The 23,488-nt window shown below is 47.4% G+C and overlaps 1 protein-coding gene across 1 annotated transcript; it reads left to right on the top strand.

Moving 5' to 3' along the window:
- Positions 1-3,680: 3,680 nt before the first annotated feature.
- On the top strand, positions 3,681-21,364 carry CHMP4B (charged multivesicular body protein 4B). The gene is made up of 5 exons (XM_014876104.2): positions 3,681-4,018; positions 16,183-16,360; positions 17,042-17,156; positions 17,676-17,802; positions 20,539-21,364. The coding sequence occupies exons 1-5, from the start codon at positions 3,823-3,825 to the stop codon at positions 20,604-20,606; spliced, it is 684 nt and encodes a 227-aa protein (XP_014731590.1). The 5' UTR covers positions 3,681-3,822; the 3' UTR covers positions 20,607-21,364.
- Positions 21,365-23,488: the final 2,124 nt, after the last annotated feature.

Genomic DNA, 23,488 nt, shown 5'->3' on the forward strand with positions numbered 1-23,488 from the left:
AAAATGGTGCAGTGTTGGTGAGGGAGGTGCAGGGGTGCTGCTGCCTGCTCCAGTGCCCTCCCAGGCTCCTTCCTTCCTGTCCTGCCCTCTACCTCTGGTTTTCCACTGCCACCACTGGCTTTTGGGGAAGGATCTGCACCCAGGCCTGCACATCCCTGCTGCCTCCAGGTCCTCTGGGGATGTGTGTCCCCATGCTCTGCTCTTCCATGCCTTCTCTCTGCTCCAAGTGTAGGGCAAGACAAGCCAAGCTTTCCCAGGTGAGTTTGTGTGATGAGCTGCTAAGGTGTCTGTGGGTATGAAGTGCTGCATTCCCAGCCTGTTTATCCAGAGGTGGTGCAGGGTTCAGTCAGCCCTGGGTACAGAAATCCTGCCTGTGTCTGCAGCTCTGTGGCTGTTCTGGCACTGCAGCAGTCAGCCCAGCATTACTGGTCTGACTGGTCTGATCCAGCCCAGTGTTTGACCTCAAGGTATTCTTGTCTCCTTCCTTTAATCTAAAAATCTTAAAAAGAGCAGCTTGCAGAGCTGTATATGCTGTGCTCCCTGACTGCACTGTGTAATGATGGGTTACACTGTCACTCCTGAGACACAGTCACACAGTTCAGTCTGGATGGGCCCTGCCAACAGTTCACTTTGTTCACTCACTTCCTGACTTACTTTCTGCTCATTTCACCTTTTTCATGATGTTTGTGCACCTCCAGCTGTTGGTGGGTGGGAGGAAATGGAGCTCAGGGCTTCCAGGGGAGGCTGGGAGAAGGGGTTATTAAGGGTTTACATGAAGTTAAGAAGAAGTCTTGCCCCTGCCTCATAGAAGGAGGTGGGGAAGGTGGAGCCAGGCTCCAGAGGTGCACAGGGATGGATGGGAAGAGAGGTGACAGGGACGTGTTGAAACGTGGCCCCTTCCAGTACTTAAAGGGGCTTACAAGGGCCTGGAGTGACAGGACAAGGGGGAATGGCCTCAAGATGATGGAAGATTTAAATGTGGTATGAGGAAGAAATTCTTTCCTGTGAGGGTGCTGAGGCCCTGGCACAGGGTACCCAGAGCAGCTGTGGCTGCCCCTGGATCCCTGGCAGTGCCCAAGGCCAGGTTGGACATTGGGGCTGGAGCAGCCTGGGACAGTGGGAGGTGTCCCTGCCCATGGCAGGGGATGAAATGAGGTGATTTTTGGGCTCCCTTCCAACCCGAACCACTCTGATTCCATGATTCTGACTCAGTATAAGGAAGGAGGCTGTAGAGAGGTCCTGAGGCCTCATTACCAATTTGCACAGAGCATCCTGCCCTGAGTGGATGTGCTTGGCATGAGCTGGGCTGGGGACATCCAGGTGGTCCCTCCTCCTTCGGTGTGGCTGTGCTTCTGTGAAAGCTCCTGTCTGCTTTGAAGGACAGTTTATTTACCCATCGTGTTTGTTTTACTCTGCTCTCCCAGGAGGGGAACAGGATCAGGAAATAGTTGGTTAAATATACTTTTCCTATTTCCCTCCCCTGTGTCCCACACTATAGCTGTCATTATGTGGTCTGTGCAGTCAGGTCTATTTTGGGGTGGTGATGTGTGGGTGCAGCTCCTTCAGCTCAGAAGCCCTGTCTGGAGACCTGGCCTGTCATTTCCTAATCCTGCTTTCCCCCAGCTCAGTGGGATGCTGGAACCCAGCTGGCTGCACTGGGTGCCTTGTGTGTGACTGTGAGGGATTCAAGGCTGGGGACTTCCCCTAACATAACTGTGGGACAGGAGGGCTCAGAGATGCCACCCTGGATGCTTGATAGGTATTTGCATAGGGGGTGGTGTTGAACCACAACAAGTTTTATCCTGAGCAAAGTGATTGTCCTCTTAGAGGAAACCTTGGAGTGATTGTCCTCCCTGCCTTGCTCTAGTCCAGCTGCCTCAGCTCCTGTAAACTCAGATGTCTACAAGCTCTTCCCTTTCCTGCAGGGAAGATTTCTGCCCAAATTCCCTGAGTTTGTGTTTCCCTGGCAGAGCCCTGAGGTGCTCAGGGCACTGATTTTCTCCCTGGTTCCATCCTGTGTTCTGGACACTGCTGTTTTCTTTACAGACTCAGCTCCAGAAGCCTCTTGGCACTTCCTGGAAGTTCCCAGGAGAACCCCAGAACCAGAGCCATGCTCTGGAAAAACTGGATCAGAGCAAAGGTCTCTGGTAGTCAGTGACAGCCAGCACTTGTGTGGGAGGAAGAAAAGGGCACGTAAAAGCTCTCCCTCCCCTTGTTCTCCTCAGCCTGCCGTGCTGTCAGCTGCAGCTTTCCTGCCCTGGCACTGTTTCCATCAGCCTCAGTGGTTTTTCCTATGTATTTGCCTTTCCCACCTATCTGCAGTGTTGGGGAGATGGAACAGAGCAGGAGCCATTCCAGGGCTCTGTTGCCCTCTTTTTCAGGGCACAAAAAAGCTCTCTTACCCAACAAGCATTTGTTGGGGTCATTTTTCCTCCTTTCCATGTGGTGTGTGATATCCCACCCCTGCTCCAAAGCAGTGATTGATTTTTCTTGGGTGACTTCCAGTGACAAACAATATTATTGTCTAAGTGTTTTATTAATGACATGTAGTAACAACCCTGCTGTGACTGGAGATGGGGGTTTATCACTTTTACGTGTGGTTGAGGCCAGGCACAAAGAGAAATTGGAAGTATCCAGTTGGCACCAGGCTGAGGTACTAAAGACTCAACTTCCTCATGGGCTTTTGTACACAGGAACTCTGAAATTATGGATTACATCATGGAATTATGTCCGTGCTGCCCCCACAGCTCAGAGCATGTGACTCAGGTGTCCTGGAAATGAGCTCACAGCGAGTCACCACCCAGTAAACAACCCTGCTTGGGGGTTTAAAGACTTCCTTTCGTACAGATGGCACGTTAGAAAGGGAAGTTTGAAAGAATAAATTGTCCAACAGCGGAGCAGGCTTGAGGGGTACATGAAGGGGAGTCACCCCAGCAGTGGGGATGGGTGCTGGAGGAGGGGATTGCCACTGACAGGAGACTGGTCCTGGGCAGGCTCCTGCGGTCACTTCTTGTCACTTCAGCGTGTCGAGGGCAGGGAATGGAGCCCCAGGAGCAGCTGGGGGGGCTCAGCCTGGAGAAAAGGAGGCTCAGGGGGCCCCTGTGGCTCTGCACAACTCCCTGACAGGAGGGGACAGCCGGGGGGGTCGGGCTCTGGGAACAGGGACAGGGACAGGAGGAAAGGGAACAGCCTCAGGCTGGCCAGGGGAGGCTCGGGTTGGATATTACGAGGAATTTATTGATGGAAAAAGTTGTCAGACCTTGGAGCAGGCTGCTCGGGGAGGTTTGGAGACCCCGCCCCTGGAGGTGCCCAAGGAAGGGCTCTGGGCTGGGGACACGGTGGGGATCGGGCACAGGTTAACCCCTCTATGACCTTGCCGGGATTTTCCAGTTTCACCCGCGGCTCCCTGGGCCGTCACTCCCGCCCCGTCCCGGTCACAGCCCAGCGCCTCCTTCCCCGCCCGGCACCCGCCCCGTGACGTCACACCGCCCCGTGACGTCAGCCAGCCCCGCGACGTCAGCGCGCCCCAGCGCCACTGCCGGGTTCCGCTCGGGAGACACCGCCTTCCCGGCGTGCCCCGCGCCCCGCTGCAACCGCGCCTCCATCTCCCAGCAGCCACCGCACGCAGAGCCCGGCGGCGCGCACGGCGGAACGGTGCAAGGCACGCCGGGAGTTGTAGGCAGTGCGGGGGCGGCGGGGCGAGGCGGGCGGGCGGAGTCGGGCAGCGGCGGCGGCCTCGGGCCTCGGGTCGGTGTGTGCGGGGAGCGGAGCGAGGGGAGCGGGCACCGCAGCTGCACGGCCTCGGCCCGGCCCCACGCAGCCATGTCGGGGCTCCTGGGGAAGCTGTTCGGGACGGGCGCCGGCGGGAAGGGCGGCGGGAAGGGCCCGTCCCCGCAGGAGGCGATCCAGCGGCTCCGCGACACGGAGGAGATGCTCAGCAAGAAGCAGGAGTTCCTGGAGAAGAAGATCGAGCAGGAGCTGGCGGCCGCCCGCAAGCACGGCACCAAAAACAAGCGCGGTGAGCGGGGGGGGGCCGGGCCGCGCCGCCCCAAGCCGGGCAACAGGTCGGGAGGGCCCTTGGACAGCGCAGACGCGGCCGTGCCGCTGTGTTTTATACCTGGGGCCTTGATTTTATACCTCAGTGCCTTCAGTTTGTACCTACTGCCATTTCCCGATCGCTCAGCGCCCTCTTCGGCAGGACTCACGCCCCAGCCGTGTTTCCTCACTCCGAGGCGGAGGACACCTCCCCTTCCCCTTTCCCCGTGGGGATGCCCCGTGCGGGAATCGCGTCACTCCTTCCCCATTCCCGTGTCGCGATCCCCATGTCGCGATAGTGCTCGGCCCCTCCGTGGGTTCCCTTCCCGTCCCTGCCGCTCTCACTCAGGGGAGAGGTCGGGGAAATATCCCAGTGCTGGCTGAGCTCAGGCCTCGATTTGCCCTGCTGCTGTTTTTTAATTTTGACTAACAAAAGTCTTTGCGTAACGTAAGGCTTTGGTTAAACCTATGTCTGTTTTTGTCAGCTCTTAACAAAAGTTCTGAGCATGTTGGGGAGAGCAGGAGTTACAGTTTTAATGTGTGTGTTGTTTGTTGTCTGTGGGATGAAGAACTTCCAGGGAGAAAATTGGCCAGCATTAGAAAGGTTTCTGGAAAATAGACAAGTTAATATTCCCTCTTCTGGGAACAACTTGGGAATACTTGTGCTTGTTTTGTGTTCTCATGGAAATATTCATTCTTTTAGAAACAGTATTTTTGTGGGGCTTATTCCCACTCCTCAGCCCCCTCCAAGAGGCTCTTCCATACACACTCCTAAAGCTTATAAATGAAATTGGTGTTTCCCAGGTGGAACTCGGCTTCCCTGGCAGGTCTGGCTGGGTTTTCCAGGCAGTACTTGATGTGTCTGTGTGTCTGGACATAAGGAAGTTGTCACATTACACAGTTCGGTGCTCTGAAAACAAACTTCTTGCTTGTTTTAGCTTGGTTATTAAAAGTTTTCAGGAAAGCACATCCTGATTTCTGTGTGGATGTTGCCTTCTCTGTGCAGGAGCAGGAGTGGCTCTGCCTGTGGCACAGGGAGCTCCAAACGCATGTCTGGCAAGAGTTAATTAGCAGTAATTACCCTTAGGAGTTTCACATCACTCCTTCAGTCAGCACTTTTAGTCTCCTTCCTGACTCCAGAACTTCCCTGTGCGTGGGTGAAGTCGATGGAGCTGGGCTCAGGGATGTGTCCGAGGATCTCAGCAGAGCCTGACTTCAGGCTTAACCAAGTCAGTTCTAAACCAAATACATTGCAACAGTTCCACTGAGTCTGTGCTGTGGTTTTTGGCCTGGTTTGGTAAGGAGCTCAGAAGGAGAACTTAAAACGTGTCTCTGCAGTTTCTTCATCTTCTGGGCCACACTGGGCCTCTTGAACTTGTGTTCAGCTCTTTATCTCGTTCTGCTATAAAACCATCTCTGTGCTGCCCTTCGGAACCTCGGGCAGGGGAGGGATTTAATTTCCTTGGAGGTGGAGGAAGGAGGAAAACCCGCCCATTCACAGGCAGGGTTCTGGGTCAGACTAATTGAGGGCTTGCAGCAGCACAGGAGCCTGAGGAGTAATGAAGGAGCTGTGAATAGGAGAAGGTAGGGATAGGTTCCTGCTGGAAAACGAAACCACTTTTTCCATTTCTGGAACTGAGGCCAACTGTTCCTAGTGGGCTGTGAGTTAAGGCAGCTGATTGTCTGTGGCTTGCTGGGAAGTGAATTCCCCTCAGGACACACTTAGTTTTTCTGAGTTCAAGTTTTCAGTCATCAGCTGAGCTCCTACAAATTGCATTTTTTTATATCCAGTTGTTGGATTTTCCCCTGTCTGACTTCAAGCTGGTTTATAATCCATAATCTATGTGATTTTGATGCAAAGTCACTTACATTCCTATTTTAACTGGAAATAAAAATATATTGGTTTTATATGTGAAAGTCTGTTATTTTAATGGACATACTTTGATATAGTTAAAATGTGTTCAAGTAAAACTGAACGAAAGATAATTAGCTAGAGATTATTTTAAGTGTAGGATCAACTTTTAAAAAATTAGATTTGAAGAATTCTTGGGCTTAGTTCTCCAAGATTTAATCACTTCACTCTAGAAACCCTGGTGCTCCTGGAGGATTTCCTGTGAATGGTGCACATTTGTGATCTCAGCTGGGCAGCCCTGCTGATGGTCCTGGAAGCTGCTCTGGGACAGCCAAAAGAAAGTGATACACTGGGGCAGAGAGCTTACCTGGAAGCTTAAAGCCACCTTGGGAAAATGTGGAATGGCATTTTTGTTGTCCCAGAGGAAAGCTGGGTGTCTGGCACACTCGAGGAAGCAAAAGGAAACCCTCTCTGCTCCCCAGCACACTGGGTGATTGTTCAGGTGCCAAGTGACCCGCTTTCCCAAGGCTCATTCACTCATTCCTGCTGCACTTCTGGAGTCTAAGGAAAGCTTAATCTAAGAAACTTAGAGGCTTCTGGTTCCTGTGTCTGCCCCAAGCACTTGCAGGGCTTTGTTAATTTATGAATTTATTTTACGTGTGTATTTTTCATAATCCGCATTTCGGGTACCCAGGCTGTGTAACCAGACAACTCAGGAAATCCTGCGGTTATAATAAGGAACTTTGTAGTATAAATTTCTTCAGTCTGTGTTGTTTCTTGGCATGGGAGACTTGCAACTTGTATGAAAAGTTCTGAGTGTGTTGGAGATAGCAGAAGTGATGGCTTTGATGTGCTTGCCGTGTTTTGTCCATGGGATGAAGAACTGTCAAGTTTAATCATCATTAGAAGGGTTTTTTGAGAACAGGCAAGTTACTCTTCCCTCTTCTGGGAGGAACTTGAGTTATGCTTGTGCTTTGTTTTCTGTTGTCATGGAAATGTTCAATCTTTTGAAAACGGAGTTTTCTGGGGTTTGTTCCCACCCCTCCGAAAGCCCTCCCACACTTCAGCTCTACCTCACGAGTAGTGGATTTACTCCTCTCAATGAATTTCTAAAAGCAGAAGCAGTAGTGACTAATTTGAAGACTGATCAGGCAGTGTCTCCCTGCATTTGACAAGTGTCCTGGACATCAGCTTTGCCGTGGCAGCAGCAGAGTGCAGCTGGGAGCCCCGTGCTGCTGCTGCCTCCTTTTATTCTGCTCCACTTTGTCCGTGCCCTTGTTTCATCTGGGATCTTTCTCCGTGCTCAAACCCCCGTGATACAAATCAGCTGCTCCATCTCTTCCAAGGGTTCTGGAGCTCTGGGGTTCAGTGCTCAGTTTCAGGGGAGTTTAGGCTTATCCTAATCACAGCTGCTCTGGTGTTTCTGTTCCTGTGCCTGGGCCTGATCACGCAAAGCTGAGCTGCCAGGGGAACAAGGGGTTAATTCCTTGAGCTCTGACTACTTTGGGTATAAAAATTCCACAGTCTGTTTCTCCTGGAACCCAAAGCTCAAGTTATGTCTCTGTGTGAAGATTACAGCAGGGAGAGAAACTCAGTGCTGCCTTAGAGTGCCAGTGTTAAAAGCAGCTCGCTCAGGTTCAGATCCAGAGGGAGTAGATGCAGTTTTGTCCCTGCCTGCCACTGATCTTACCTTTCTGTTAGTTAACTCTGGGGCCACAAACAGTGGAATGGGTGAAAAGCCAATATTGTGCCAAAATATATTTAGGCTAGCAGGAGAGTGACATTTCATGGATTTTTCCCTCCACTCTGGTTTCTGTTAGTGAGCAGTTTTTCCTTCCTGATGTCAAAGTTTCTCTTTTCACATAAATATAGTATTGAGTTTTTTTCCCCAGCACTGAGTATACAAAATAGATGCAAACCCACTGCTAGAGTCCTGCTATATAATTTAGGCTTTTCCTGGAAAGAGAACACTCCTGTTCTCCACCCAGCACCAAAACCAAACAAACCAGGAGCTTGGGTGGAGGCTGGACTTTGGGCCCACCTGGGGCTCTCAGTGCTGCCTCGGGTGATAGAAATCAACTGCTTACATCCCTTTACGTTTTTAAATCTGTGCCATCATTCTGTTGATGTGATTTCCCTGCAGCTCTGGAGGGTTCTGGTGTCAGATCTGCCCCTGTCAGGGAACCTGCCTGCAGTGTCCAGCTGGGACTGGCTGAGTGAGGCTGCTCCAGGAGTGGCCCTGCCTGTTCCTCTGTGCTGCTCTTGGTGTTTGTGTGGGCAGAGCATGACTTGGATTAGCTTGCTGAGCCAGAAAAAAACCCAACTCTTACAAAAAAAAAAAGAGAAAGGAAAGTTGTTTTCCACACTTAACCGCACGAAGTGGCTGGGAGAGGGAGGCAGGAATTTGATGGGAAGGAGGAGAGAGGGCAGCTGAGTCCATCTTTAGGCCCTCAGCCTGCCCACTCTGTGTTTTCAGTCCCAGTCTAATGCAAAATTGCTGGCAGCCTCTCCATGCTGGGCTCTGCACGTGCCCTGTCCTGGAGGACGGTGAGAGGCAGAAGGGATTTTCTGTGAGTGCTTCCCTGGCAGCCCCCAGCAGGAACAGAATTTATTGCTTAGCCTGGCTCTGGAGCTGATCCCAGCCTCAGAGCGTGGCATTGCCATTAAAAACTGCAATTCAGCCCTGAAAAAGTACTGCAGTGTTGCCACCAGAGTGTTTGGAGGTTGAGTCAAGAAGTACAAACTTTTTAGAAATAAATACGGTTTGTCTTATTTGCTTTATAACTTTTGGCTTTGTAAAGGTCCGTGTTCTCAGCTTTTCCCCCTGTAGTTGTGAGTGTTGGAATCTCAGCATTCACCAAAAAGTACTTTTTCACATCCCAAAATATCTCATCTGGGGAGTTAGGCTGTTAAAAAAAAATGCTAAATATTATGACAGCATCCACGAAATTCTTAGACTTGGCAACACTCTAATAATAATGGTCCAAGACTGGAAAATGCCTGATGGATTCCCAGGCAGTCACTCTTTTAATTCACCAGCAAGAAAAAGTCTTAAAGTGTGCACTTCAGGGTAGGATCTTCTGAGTTTTGTGAATTAATTACAAAAACACTGTTCAGTTTAGGGAACTGGATTGTTTGTTTGTTTTTTTTTCCTATGAGAAAAGAGCATTTTGAGATACTTAAGAGCTACTTCTACTCCTGCAAAGCTGAACCTGATGCCTTTCTGGCAGGGATTCAAAGGAAGGTTCTGAGTTTTCACTGGAATTCTCTTTAGAGAGAGAATTACCTTCAAGAAAAGGTTACCTTCAGCAACCACCAAATAAAGAAGAAAACCCATAAAGAGTATTTGCAGGCTGTGGGAATCTCAGGGGCACCTCAGGAACATACATTTCTCATCTTAAAAGTTTAAACTTTGGTTGAATACCTCATTTCACATCAGAATTTTATGTGTGTATCAAAGAAGATGCAGATTTTTAACTGACAAAGTTAGTGGCAGTTGAAAAGATTAAGAGAGGATAATTTATTCAAACAACCTCAGGAAATACCTAATTTAATTTGGAAAGAAGAAATATGTTTTGGGTAGATCAGCTTTGCAGATGCTTTGCAATCCCCTCGCATCATCCAAAGCTGTGCAGGACCCTGAGGAGTGACACACTGAAAATTGGGAAATGCAGTGCAAGCTTTGCTTCCAGAGAATGGATCAGATTTCAAGGAATGGTTTGAAATTTCAGGCTTGAATATTTTTGGCTGAACCAGCATTTCTTAGACTCATTCCAGCTCCTGGGTGGAACAAAGCTGTCTCTGTAACTTGGATTTCTCGTTCCTGGTTTTATCATTTGAACTCCAAGGCTCACTGGAGATGACTTTTTTTTCCTTTTTTTTCTTTTTTTTGACAAAACTGTCCCAGAGTTGCCTGGAGATTATTTTACAGAGGATTATTGACCTGGGGAGTGTTGTCTTGACATTCAAGGGACAGAGGAATCACATTGTGGGCTGTGGATGTGGGACAAGATGAGCAGTCCCTGGTGCAGGGGCTGAGCTGATGCTCTCCACAGGATGCTTTGAAGGTGCTGCTTCCTCTTGTGTTTGGGTGCTGCTCTACAGGTGTTTTTTTTCTTTATCTCTTTGGTTTTTTTCCATTTGTACATTTATAGAGCTTTAGGGCAGGAGTATTTATTGTTTTGTTTCATCTCTTGCACAATAGACTAAATGTTCTGGCACTGCTTTGCTCAAGAGGAAATTGTAATCTTGTATTTTAAAAGATTAGGCAGAAACCTTCTTGTATTGTCTGCCTGAGTTTGGGTGCTTTATTGAAATAGTTTTAATCAGTCATAATCTCTGAGCTGGGAATAGTTGCCTTCCTTTGAGGACAGGGTTTGGAAACTTTATTAGAGATTGAATAAACAGGCAGAGAAAGGCAAGGGAAGGACCAAGCCTTAACACTGCCCATGATTCCCCGCTAAAAATGCACATTTCCCAAAAGAAAGGTGCAGGAAGCTGGGCCCTGGCATCAGGGAGGAGCCTGGATCGTGACTTTTAGAGCTGAACATGTCCCTGAGCCAGCAGAGCTGTCAGGAGATGATGCTCACAGGAGAGGAGCTGCTGCTGCTGTGCACAGGATCAGCGCTGGAATTGATGATTTATTTATAACATCCTTTGGTACCTCTGTCCCAACCACTTGGACACCACAGTGCTTCAAATCACACCTGGCTTTTTGGACCTCTGACATTTTGTGTTCTGACACTCACCTGGGATGAGCCTTCCTTGCTCTGGCCTGGATGCCTTTGTATTGAACCAACATGAACAGTCCTGGTTTAACAGTTCCTGGAGCCATCAAACCTCTGCAAAAAAAGTTCTTATTCAAGGCAGAACTCAAAGTTTGGTCAGCCTGTAGTGACCAGGCTTTTTATCTGCTCGTTGCACTGGGGGATAATTTGTCAATGGCATTAAATTCCCTTCTTAGGGTTTTTTTTGGAGATCTCCTGGGCAGTGTGCTGGATGTCAGGAGTGAGAGGGGAGCAGTTGCTGCCCAGGATAAAACTCCTCACTGCAGGCAAGGCAGGCAGTGACTGCTTCCACCTCCAGTGCCCCTTGTTTATCCCATTCCAAGGACAGGCAGGATGTTGTTCCTGATTAAATTTGCTGCCGAGGAGAGTGCCAGGAAGATGGAATGGTATTTTCAGAAGCAGCAAAAATAATGTCACTTCTTTCTGCAGAGCAATTTATAGATGGGTGCACAGGGTAACGTGCAAAATGCTCTTTCACTATTAAGTTGATTATCTCAGTCCTGTTTAGTGCCTGGGCTTGCAGCTCCAGGGGCCAGGACAGCCCAGTTTGGGCTCTTGCACTCTGGATTATTTTGGCGTGGCTGATATTTGGTGCACGTTATTTTCTGAGGCTGCTCTGGAACTTTCTCATGCCATATTAATATTGCTGCTGTCCCTGTGCCCTGGCACTTGTGCTGCTGCCATCTCTGCCAGAGACAATGCAAGAATTAGCTGTGACACGAAGTGATTGTTCCCCTGCACTGGAGTAATCAGAGTTAGTAACTGCAGTGTCTTTCCCCGGAGGAGAAGCCTCTGTATTTGAGTTTTGGGAGGGTTTTGCAGAGGCAGGAGATCCCTGCACCGTGTGAGGACAAATCCTGTGCTGTCATCAACACTTGGACATGGTCAGGTGTATTTTTGAATTCAGTGAAACTCCTGAGTTCTGTTCCCAGTGCTCTTTGCTCCTCTCAAGCTGAAATGTGTTTTTGCCAGCAAAACTTGAAGTTGCAATTATGTGGAGAAAGTCTTGTTCTTCCAGGTTTTTATCTGCTGATCTACTCTTTTCTGCTAATGATATTTAAAAGCATTAATTCCACAGCGTTGCTGTGTACATAAATATCCCAGGAACACTGCCTGTCCTGCCAGTGTGTAAGGAATATTTATTTGCAGGAGGGTTGTTGATTTTTAACAAAACCACTGACATTCATAGTCAATTTTTCCTCTCTGAATGCAATACCATGTAGTAAAATCATATTTTTATTATCCTGCAAGCTGCTTATCTCAGTGAACATTCATCTCATTTGACTAACAAACTGCTGTAAATATTGCAAAGAAAATCATTAGACTTACAACAGTTCATTTAATAATAATAATGTGCCTATACACAGGTTAAAATAATTCCAAATGCATCAAATTCTTACAGATAGCATTTCTGGAGGACAAAGTGAAATTATCTGGGTGAGCAGTCATGTGTTTGTGACTGATCTGCTGACAGAGGAGGAGAGTCTGGCTGGATGACTCTGCTCTTTTTATTTCAGGGTGTTCATTAGTCAGGATAGTGACACGAGTTCCTGCTTCTGACTTGTGCTGGGGAGCTGGCTCCTGCCATGGTGACATCCCACTGAAACCCTGGATTCTTGGGAATCCCCAGGTCAAACAGGAGGTGCAGAACTGGAATTTTTACCAGTGGAGGTTAGCACAGAAATTCAAATAAATAAAAAATGAAAATAGAATTCTGCACTTCAATCAAAGACTGGAAATAAAAAACCCAACCAACCATCAATAACAAACCATCCCCCCAAAAAGCAGAGGAAGGAATAGATTTTTATGTGTAAAAAAGTTTGAAAATCATTATTTGAATATAGTTTTAGTCATGTTTTGCATTCAGGAAATTGAAGCAGCCAGCCCAGATGTCACTGGACTCAGCTGCAGTTTTATTCCACTCTGGAATCTGGTGTTTTCTTGGGAGAATTTCTCTGTAGGAAGGAACTTCAGAGATCACAGTCTGATGCTCATTAACAGAGAAATTTTCCATTCCTTTGCCAATGGAGAAGAGGTAATAAACTATTGATACCTGTTTTAACTGCTCAGGGCTCTGTGGGGCAATCTTTATGAATAACAGCTGGCTCCAACACCCCTGTCACTGATAATAAAGACAATTAATATATCAAAATGTCATATGGAGAAGAGCATTTTGAGCCTACTCACTGTTCTGATTGATGGCAGAAGTAACCCAGGTAGTTTTAAATGCATTACCTTTAATTTAATTATAATAATAATAACGATATATGAATATATCTGCTATATCCCCAGTCATATGTATTCTCTGAAAGCTTTATTGCAATTCAGATAAAGTGCAGCTAAGGTTTGTTATCTGCTGTTTGGGGTGGTTTTTTTAGAGGATCTTTAATGCTGCACATTGGACTTAGAAGTTAAAACAGGCACTGTGCTCATGGAATGATCAGGTATCTTGTTGTCATGGAGGGCTGTATGAAATGTTAAATCCCCTCTTGCAGCAGCTGGTGGGTGCTGTGAGCTGGTGCTGCTGGTTTTTATGTCACATTCTGGGACATTCCAGAGTGAGCCCAGCTGAACCTCTGCATATCAGGCCGTGTGCAGGAGCTGCTGGGAGAGGCTGGCCCAGCCATCTGGAAATCTTGCATGGCTTTTGGCTCCAAGATAAGGAGTTTGTCCCACTGCTGGAAAGCTGAGATCAGCTGCTGGGTGATCTCTACAACATGAGTGAACTCTGGCTGGCCAGGGGATAAAGGCTTTTAATGTAGTGTATGGTCACAGCTCCTGCTGAAGCAGTTCCACAGCAATTAAAGCTGGTTATAAATTGCATTTCTGCCTCTGTAATTAGTGCCTTGGAAGCCAGAAAGGCAGAACTGGGGGTGTGGGTGCTGAGGAGAGGCTCTGCCATGGGTGTTTGATGTCCATAATGCTACAGCACATTTGTATCCTGCTGTCTCTGGTTCTTATTTATTTCTGATTTTGGAAAAAGGTTTGGTTTGGTTTGTTTTTTTTTTTTTTTGAGAAAAAGAGCCAATGTAATTCCCTTCAGATTAAGTTTTTTATCTTTGACTTTAATAAAAACTTAACAAAAACGTGTATCTCTGGCAGTTTATAAGATTTCAGCAGGTTCCTGATCTTTGCCCTTAGGAAGGAGAGGGGAAAAGAAATCTCTTCCTTGGTGTGAAGGGGTGGGAAACAGAAAATCCCACAAATCCGTGTGGAGTTTAGGGACAGTGCAGTTCTGGTGCACAAGGTGTGGGTGGGAATGGGAGGGGCAGAGTTACCCAATATTCCTGATGGGAACTTGTGATCCTTCACAATGATTCTTGCAATGTTTGGTGTCTGAGCAGTTTGTTTTAAACACGAGCATGAAATGCAGACAAACTGCATTTTTTCATTTCATTTAATTGTTCTCAGAGAAGGCTGGAATGGGGAGCTGTACATAAATTGTAGCACTTTATTTGGCTTTGTATAATGTTATATAATGCTAGAACATCATTGGTTTTGCCAATAATTCTCCATGAGGCACAAAATTCTCAATAAAGAACATTCCCTTGTTCTCAGGCATTTCCCCACATGTGTCACTATATAAACATAGCTATTATCATAGTTTTTATCTTTCTGAGTAAGAAAACTTCACATCCCCTTAATTAAACCATTAGTGCAGAGTAGACCAGCTTAAATATCCCAGCAATGTGCTGCTCATCATTTTATGATCTGGCATAAAGCTGGAATGTTTGGGATATTTGTGTTGTGCCTCGTTCTGCAGAGCAAACATTGTCCTTTGAAAACCCACAAATCTCAATCCTGTCAAACACAGGGATGTTGGACTGGCCCCCAAACTGGGGGGATTTAATGGCCACTGGAGAGAAAGTCAGTGCAGAGGCTTCTTTTGGGTTCTGACTTCTCTTGGAACAGTTCAGGTGTTTTTACTGGCTTCTCCTAAATAATCCTGAGCTACTTCGTGTGCTTGGCATCCAGAGCTGGGCCTTCCCATAAAAAAGTGTTGGGTTTTTTTTTTTTTCTCTAACACATTAGTTAATTTGAAATGAACCAAATACAGCATATTATTCATAACCAGTTGCAGAGCTGAAGTTCTGTTTAGGACTTTGAGGACTTTATTTTTCAGCATCTCAGGATGGCATCTGCTAAAACACCCGGGGTGCCTGTGGGCTCCATCAGCTTTTAGGAGAGCAGCCACTTGGTGTGTGCTGCACAAATCCATCACATCCCTGAGTTCTCAGCCCTCTGGAAGGGGAGATAAGGGAAGCTGTCTCTTGTCAGGATTTCCTACTCCTTGTTTCTACTCTCCTCAAAAAATTCTGCTTGGAAATAACACCTCTCAGAGATTTAAAGCTTTTATTTGCCACTGTTCCCTGTGTGTGTGACTGAGCTCTTGGGAGGGCCAAGCCTGATTTTTAGCAGTGCTGATCCTGTGTCACATTAAGTGGTTTCTGCTGTGAGACTCTGAGAGATCAGAGCACTGAAGAAGTGAAGTTTGTGTGTGCTGTGTGCAGGATTGAGGCTGCTGGAGCAGCAGCTTGGGGCCGAGGTGAGGTTTAAAATACACAGGCTATTGTAGGGCCAGGGCTGTCATGGAGAGGCCAGCTCAGCCCAGAGCAGGGGGGGAAGTGGCAGTGCCATGAAGGGAAGCTGTTCTTGTGTCTTTCTCCATGTGACACGAGGTTTTTGTTGCTCCAAACCCCGTCCAGCCTGGCCCTGGGCACTTGCAGGGATGTGGCATCGACCACATCTCCTACAGCTCCGTGTGAAGGTGCTTTGTGTTCCCTGTCAGTGCTCCAGGAATGGCCATGCCCGTCGTTCCTGTCCAGGTGTCTTGGGCTGCTGTCACCTGCTGGGTGCTCCCTGTGTGGGTGGGATGGGTAGAGCAGGTTGGGCCAGTCCTCCCACACTGATCCCCAGGGCTGGGAGCTGTCCCGGGTGGGCTGCCCTGCACAGCCCACCCTGTACCAGCAAATTGCTCAGACCACCTGCAGTGAGGGCTTCTCTCAGCTCAGGCTGTTGTGTGGAGCAGTAACACAAAACAAGCATAAATACCAACATTTTTAGAATGTGTATTTCACATTAAAGTGCAAAGCTGAGGGAACATTTCTCTTTGGCTTTGAACAAGCTGCTTCTCCCAGGGGTTCAGCAAAGAAGGGGACCTGCAGCAGCAATGCTGCCCCCTGTGATGGGGAGCAAGGGTGGTTTTGGTGGATGAGCTTGGACATTGAAGGTTTCTGTTTGTTGTAGCATGGTTTCTGGCTGTGTCAGGAGTGAGTCTGGGCTGGCATCCTGCTGTGGCAGGGGATGGCCAGGAGGCAGCAGCCACCTCTGAAGAACTTTGCTGAGGGAGGCAAATCAAGGGCTGGGCAGCACCGTTTATGTGGGAAGAGTGAACAGCAACCACTAGAACATGTTCAATATTTCTCTGTGCTGGTGGCAGTGGTGAAAAGTGTGAGTGGCTGCTTTGGGCACACATCTCATCTGTGCCACCCTGTGCTTTGCTTGCAGCTGCCCTGCAGGCCCTGAAGCGGAAGAAGAGGTATGAGAAGCAGCTGGCACAGATAGATGGCACACTGTCAACAATTGAATTCCAGAGGGAAGCCCTGGAGAATGCCAACACCAACACTGAAGTGCTTAAGAACATGGGTTTTGCTGCTAAGGCTATGAAAGCTGCTCATGACAACATGTGAGTTATTCCCTCCTGCATCTTTCCATGGGATCTGTAGTTTGGCATTTGTTAGATCTGCTGAATGCCAGGTGTTTCAAACCAAAGGTGGAGCTGGAGCAGCAAAACCACCTTTTTAAAGGCTCTCACTTAAACTAAAATTGAACAAAATACACAAATATCAATGCTTCCTCAGTTTACTACTGTTTTATTTTCTGCATTTATCCAAAAGCTGGGTAGCACCAGACAATGGGAGCCTGGAGCAGTTACAGATCCATCTTGTAGCAGCCAGAATTTTAAGCCTCAAGGGGGGTCTTAAAACTTGTTTTTCTGCAGTGGAGTTGGTGTATGTAGCAATAATTAAAGGTAAAACTGTATTATGGGGATGTTGTGCTTGCTGCACAGGCAAATATTGTGAATGTAATAATGCTGAATCAGGGAAGAGAGCAAATTATTACTAATATCAATGTTGCAGAACAAAACCTCTCCCTGGTGTCTGTATAATTGCTGGGAGCTAAGCTTGCAGGGAAAACTTAAAAATACATCTGTAATTGTATTGAGACCAGGGGGATAAAACCCAGGCTTGCATGCAAAGTGTATTTTGGAAATGTCACGTGGTGTGGCATTTCTACAGAACCCAGGAAATACAGTGTTGATTGGGAAGGTGCCTGCTGATACTGAATTCTTTCCTTTCTTTTCCAGGGACATTGATAAAGTAGATGAATTAATGCAGGACATTGCAGAACAGCAAGAGCTGGCAGATGAGATCTCTACAGCCATCTCCAAGCCAGTAGGATTTGGGGAGGAATTTGATGAGGTATGGCTTTCAGTTTGCTTCTGTTTGTACCAGTGAGTCATGGAATCCTCTGGGCTGGGAAAACTTGGGACCAGGGAGTCCCAGCACTGAGCCAGCAGTGCCAGCCCCATCACTAGCCCTGAGCACCACTTGTGCATGGCTTTGAAGTCCCTGCAGGAGCTGTGACCCCTGGCACATCTGTCTCTGGACATCTGCACCTTGTGTGTGCCTGGCTGCAGGGCTGGGCTCTGAAACCTCTCCTGGAACTGCTGGTGGCTGGGACCTGGACTTTATGCTCAGAATGTTCTGGATGGCCTGACCTGAGAATGTTTGGACTTGGATTTCTCCTTCTCTCCTCTGCTTTCCCCACCCTCCAAGAGATCAAGTCCAGGAATGATCAAATCAGAATCAGACTCCTCACTCCTCACTTTGCTCTGATCCTGTGCATTTGTGCTATTTTCTTTAATAATATCATCAGCTATATCTTATTGTTAATAAATGTGACTTAAAGTTCCTTCTTTTTTCTCCTTGAAATCCTAGGATGAACTCATGGCAGAACTAGAGGAACTAGAACAAGAAGAACTAGACAAAAACTTGCTGGAAATCAGTGGTCCGGAGACAGTTCCACTACCAAATGTGCCCTCAATATCAATACCCTCCAAGCCAGGTATGGATCAGCCCCTACTGAGCCATGCTGGATCATTAAAAGTGTGCTTGTTAATCTGCCAGCTCCTTGGATTTGGGAGATCTGGCTGCAGGCAGCACAGACATTTTGCTTGGAATTGCTTCCTGAATCCCAAATCACACCCAGTGCCATTTCTCTGTGAGGGGCACCTGCCTTTCAGAAGCAGCACAAAAATCACTCCCTGTCACAGGAGCAGCTTTTTTCTGCTCCAGCTCTTCCAGGTTACCTGCAGCCTGGATGATGTTCAGGGTGCAGTGGAGGTGTGGGACAAGGGAGCCTTTTTCCAGGTGCTGCTGGGCCAACAGGGAAGAAATCTTGATAAGATATCCTGGGTTTGTAGAAGGGAGGGCAGAGTAAATGAACTCATAAAATCATTGAAGTTGGAAAACACCTCCAGGGTCATGCAGCTCCAGGCAGGTTCAGATTGCCCCGTGGATCCATTCTTCATTGCTGCTCCTTTGGGGTTTAATTTGATCCCTGCTTTTCTGGCCTTTGGGAGGATCTTCCTTGGGCTCCCCTCTGGGGGAAGGCCGTGGGCTCCTCTTGCAGTGCCCAAGCCAGGCAGTCCCAAAGTCCTGGAGCACCCATATCCAGGGAGTTTTAGCTGGTGTGAGGATTTTACCTGGAGGCTGGACAAGAAATGTTTATATTTACACAGATGGCTCAAAGCTGCTCTTAAATGTGAAGTGATGCCTCTTGTGTGAGCATTACCCATGGAACTCAGCTGAGCTGGGACACCTCTGGCAGCACTGATGGGATGTAAAGCTTTACAAGCCCATTTTGCTCAATCTGCCTGACTCTGATGAATAACTTGTAGACTTTGCAGCTCTATTCCATGTCCTCACTTGGAAAAGGAGAAAAAGCCCAAAAAAGCAGTGGGTGAAAATAATCCCAATTGGTCAGTGTGTCTATAATTATCCTGCTGCCTTTGCAGGCTGGGATGGGTGTGGAGCAGCAGCAGTGGCAGAGCCAGGTTCTCTTTGTGCCACTGCTCCCTGTGTGTTACTCTGCTTTTATTCTGACACCACTGATTCTGTGTGTTCCTGGTTGTGTTTTGCCAGGCAGAACTGCTCACCAGAGCTGGTGAGAGGGGAGGGAGTTCTGTCAGAATATCTGAAATCTGAGACTTTATCAGATTCAGGAGAAACAGATTCAGTGAACCAGTGCATTGGATTTTTATTGCCTGGCTGGTTTAGTGAGGTTTGTTCTCTAAATAGTCTTAAAACACAATGCCTTGGGCCCAGATCTACTCTTTGCATTTTGTGACTGCACACAAGTAAGAGGTGTTCTAATTGTGGACATATTTAAGGAGCTGCACAGCATAAAACTTAGGGAAACTTCCTAAAATAATATAAATGGTGTACAATTTTGGTAGTAAAAGCTGCAAGCATAAAGCTCAAGTGTTTCAAAGGATTTATGCTAAGCTGCTTTTGGATGGAAATGAGAATTCCATGAATTCCATTAATGTATTTAAGTGGCACTTTTTGCTTCAATAAAGCTGCCTCCAAGGCTGGCACTTGGGAAAAATTGGGATTCTGGAGTGGTGCTGGGTGGGGATTTTGTGTGGGTTTATTTTTTGAACCAGAATTGTTTTTCGCTTAAAACTGACTTATCACAGGGATTAAAAGTTTGCTTGTGATTAACCATGGTCAGACTTCCAAAGGGAATACTGTCCCTGATGGTTCAGGTTAATGTGTAATCATCTTTTTGGGAATAATAATGTGTCTTTTGAGGTAAAGCTGACTCTGTTACCTCCTTTTTATGCATTGAAGGGAAGATGGCCACGAGCTTTCCTGCTTTTCCAGTTCTCAGGAGCTCTCTGGATTCTGGCTTTCATCAGTCTGAATAAGGAATTTTTTGTTGTTGCTGGGCTCAGGAGAAATTCAGGCAGAATCTGGTTTTGTTTAATGGAGCCTGCAGGAGCTTAATATAGAAAATCAAATTCCAGCCTTGTACAAATGAGGGGTCTGGAGCTTGGAGCTGACTCAGTTTTCCTGATGTAAACATTTCTCCTGGAATGATACAAACCACTTGGACCAGGAATTGTTTCACTTTTTTTTTTTTTTTTTTTAACATTTACCAAAATTATTGCAGCTGTTGGTGGTTTCAAAGCTTTTTTTTTTGCTGAGTTAATGGAAACTGGACTTGTCATGTAATGACAAAGAGCAACATTTTCTGCCCAGGAACAACCAGGAGTGAGGAGAGGGCAGTGTCCAGGCTGCTCCCTGCCATCCACATCCACATCCACATCCACATCCACATCCAGCCTGCTCTCAGGGAGCACAGGAGAAGGGCAGTGGGATGTTCCCAGGCCTCTGCATTTCTTGCACTCACAGTACTCAATGATGGAATAAGGAATTAATTTTTGATAGGGAAGAGATTAATACTGGAGATATCAGAAGAGTTTCTGTAAAAAGCTGCATCCCTCTGAAAGAGGCTTGGAAATCACAGAAAAATACCACACTTTAACTTTCATGCCCACTGCCTTCTTGCTGTGGAGCTGTTGTCTTTTTCCACTCAGAGGGGGACTAGCAGGAAGTTTAAGCCATGCTGGCTCTTTCAGCAAAGCATTTTTTTACTTCAGCTCAAAAAGGTTCTGTGTATATTTTTGACCACAGCTGGCCTTAGGTGCTTCATTTACTGGTTTGTCAGTGGCACAGAGGCCACTGGGCTCTGTCAAGATTCCCACTCACTTGTTCTCTTTTGTGATTTTTGCAGCCAAGAAGAAAGAGGAAGAAGAGGATGATGACATGAAAGAGCTGGAAGCTTGGGCAGGAACCATGTAACCACAGCAGCCCCTGGCTGGAAAAAAGACTTTGGTTACCTATTCTGGGTGCAAATGTGTTTTGTTGAGGAGAAAGCATAAGCAAAATGTCTTTATCTTTAATTTTAACCCAGAGCAGTGGGGAACTGCATTGCTGTTTTCTGCATAGCATGGAAAAAAGTCTGCCCAGAGGAGAGAAGGGGGAGCAGGGGAATTGCCTGCTGTCGAGACGGTTGAATTTCTGTAGAAAAGGTATTTGCAAAATCAAACACTCAGCTTTGGGACTGTGCTCCTGCCACTGCTGGATCTTCATCTTCAATTTGGGCCATATATTGAATTGAAATAAGCTGAAAAAACACTCTGTAATTTAAAGTCAGTTTAAGTGTGTCTAGGAGTCTTGTAAGGCATTTAAAAACCAGGAAAAGTCGTAAGCCCCCATTGGCTTCTTTATTGTGTTTTAGGTGCAAGAATGCTTTAGGTTTTTAGTTCTTTGCCAGTTCTATTTATATCCCTTGACTGCTGTGTGCCAGCCCTGTGTCTGTCACCACAACGACGTCGTCACTGTGCCCATTTTAATTGGTGAGAATGATCTGCAGTTGATCCACACTCTCTTGGAAGTAGGGAAGGTTTCAAGTTCAGTTGTACATTTTTCTACATAGCACTACAATGTTTATGGCTTTTTTGTGATAATTGATAACCCATTCAGATACATGCACACAATTATTTTAATTAAGAAACTACTATGGATTGCACTGTATTAAATATCTCGATTAATTTTCACCTGTGGCTGCTGTGGTCAATTCTGTGTCCTGCTTAAGTGATCTGGCTGTGGTTTAGGTGTAGTTTGGCCTCTTTCTACATGAGGGACATCCACTCTAAAGCCTACTGAGCTATGGTTGGGCTCTGCTCCCAGAGAACAAGGGACAGGACAAGAGGAGAGAACCTCCAGCTGTGCCAAGGGAGGTCCAGGCTGGACATCAGGAGGAATTTCTTCATGGAAAGGGTTTTCAGGCTTTGGAAGGGGCTGCCCAGGGAAGTGGTGGGGTCCCCATTCCTGGAGATACTCAAGGAACAACTGGGTGTAGAACTCAGTGCTCTGGGCTGGTGACAAGGTGAGGATCAGTCACAGGTTGGACTCGGTGACCTTGGAGGTCTTTCCCAACCTCAGTGATCCTGGAATTCTGTTCCATGTGAAAATCCCCACACTGAGGAGAAATCAGCTGAATTAAGGTCAAAGTGAGAGGTTTAGGGACAGAGCTGAGCCCTTGGCTTTGTTTTTCATCATGGAAATGACCTCTGCTGTTCACTGTGCTAACAGATGTTGTTAAAGCAGCTCTGTTTTATTCTAGGAATTACAGGGGAGTTTCTCAAATGCAGTGAAGTGTCCCAAGTCCAGCCCCATCAGCACAGTTAATGATGTGGGAGCTGAGGAACTGGAGGAACTGGGAGGGCAGAGGCAGCTCCTGGCAGCTCAGCTTTGCTGTTCAGGGCTTTTCCCAAACACAGCCTGCTCTGCACAGCCCGGGAACTGCAGCAGGGAGTGTGTGCTGGGCTTCCTGCTTCCTCTGAGTGCTGACAGCCTCAGCCCCTACAGCCTCTTCTTTCATCATCCTTCGAGTAAATGATGGGGTGGTTCCTTAATCCTTAACAGTATGTCTGAGTATGTTTCTGCTTTGGGTGTCACTGAATTCCTTACCCATTGCTTAGGGAACAGCTGGAATGTTTGCAGTGAACATTTTGCTGCCTTGCTCAGAGTGGTTCTGAGGGCAGAGCTTCCCTGTCCAGAGCACCAAGGGGCAGTGGGGAGGGAGCAGCTGTGCCTGCCAGCAGCTTCTGTGGCTGCCACTCTGTGCCTCTCAGCCCCTTTTCCTGGGAAAGCCACTCCAGTTCCTGCTGGGAAACTCAGCTCAATTCACTTGCCCTCAACACCTCGAGTTAGAGTTTGTTTTATTGTGGAGCTGTTAAAGGAGGCAAGCAGAAATCTGGGATCCAGGTGTTTTCAGTTTATGAAAAATTCTTGTTTTTACCTCTGGGGAAGGTGGAAAGCATTGTCATTGTTGTGTGTGTATAAGAATGATTGATTTAAAGCAGGGTGAAAAGTTGTGGCTGCCCTGGATCTCTGGAATTGTCCAAGGCCAGGTTGGATGGGCTTGGAACCACCTGGGACAGTGGGAGGTGTCCCTGGTTGTGGCAGGGGTGGCACTGGATGGGCTTTAAGGTCCCTTCCAACCCATCCAATCTAGGATTCTGTGAAAATCCAAACGGCTGAAGGGTCTCACCCCTGCTTTTCCCTTGGAATACTTCCAGTACAGAGAGAATTGTGCAGGTGGAGAAGCCAGGACATGACATTTGTACTGAGATCCAAGGGAAGGACAATGCTGGGAGGGACAGGGAAGTGTTTTGTATTTGTGCTGCGTGTTTGGGTTGGGGGGATCAGGAAGGAGATCCCTCCTTGGTGGCTGCTCAAGGCTCAGAGTCCACTGACACCGAGGATCTGTGTTTGTACCTTTGGAACTGGGTGAGCACTTGGAAAAAGCTGGGCCAGAGAGGTGAGGTGGATAAACTGAGATAAAGAAACGTGAGCAGACATCACCCCTGGGGCTGGAGAGTGTTGGGCAGCAGCTGAGGGACTGTTCCCTCCAGGAATAATGGGAATCCACAGCTCTGCCCAGTGCTGCTCTGTCACACTGATCTCCAGCTGGATCTTGACCTTTCCAGGTGGATAAATGGCTCTTGTATGTGCCTCTCCTGCTCTTCTCTCCAGGGGTTTGTGGGACTCTTCTGGGGCTGTTCTAAGTCATGGACATTGAACTCCAGTGCAAAGTTAAAGAGGGAATGGGGGGCTCCAGCAGCCACAGGGAGGCAATTGCTGCTCAGTTGTTCCACTGGTGAGTTGTTAATGTG

This window comes from Sturnus vulgaris, chromosome 17 (assembly GCF_052056855.1).
Source record: "Sturnus vulgaris isolate bStuVul1 chromosome 17, bStuVul1.hap1, whole genome shotgun sequence".
Taxonomy (NCBI): Eukaryota; Metazoa; Chordata; class Aves; order Passeriformes; family Sturnidae; genus Sturnus; species Sturnus vulgaris.

Bases quoted from the DNA above. Each gene is read 5' to 3' on its own strand.
- CHMP4B (XM_014876104.2), top strand. From the start codon at position 3,823: ATGTCGGGGCTCCTGGGGAAGCTGTTCGGGACGGGCGCCGGCGGGAAG. The intron at 4,019-16,182 runs GTGAGCGGGGGG...CTTTGCTTGCAG, and splicing joins CGGCACCAAAAACAAGCGCG to CTGCCCTGCAGGCCCTGAAG. The intron at 17,803-20,538 runs GTATGGATCAGC...TGATTTTTGCAG, and splicing joins ATCAATACCCTCCAAGCCAG to CCAAGAAGAAAGAGGAAGAA.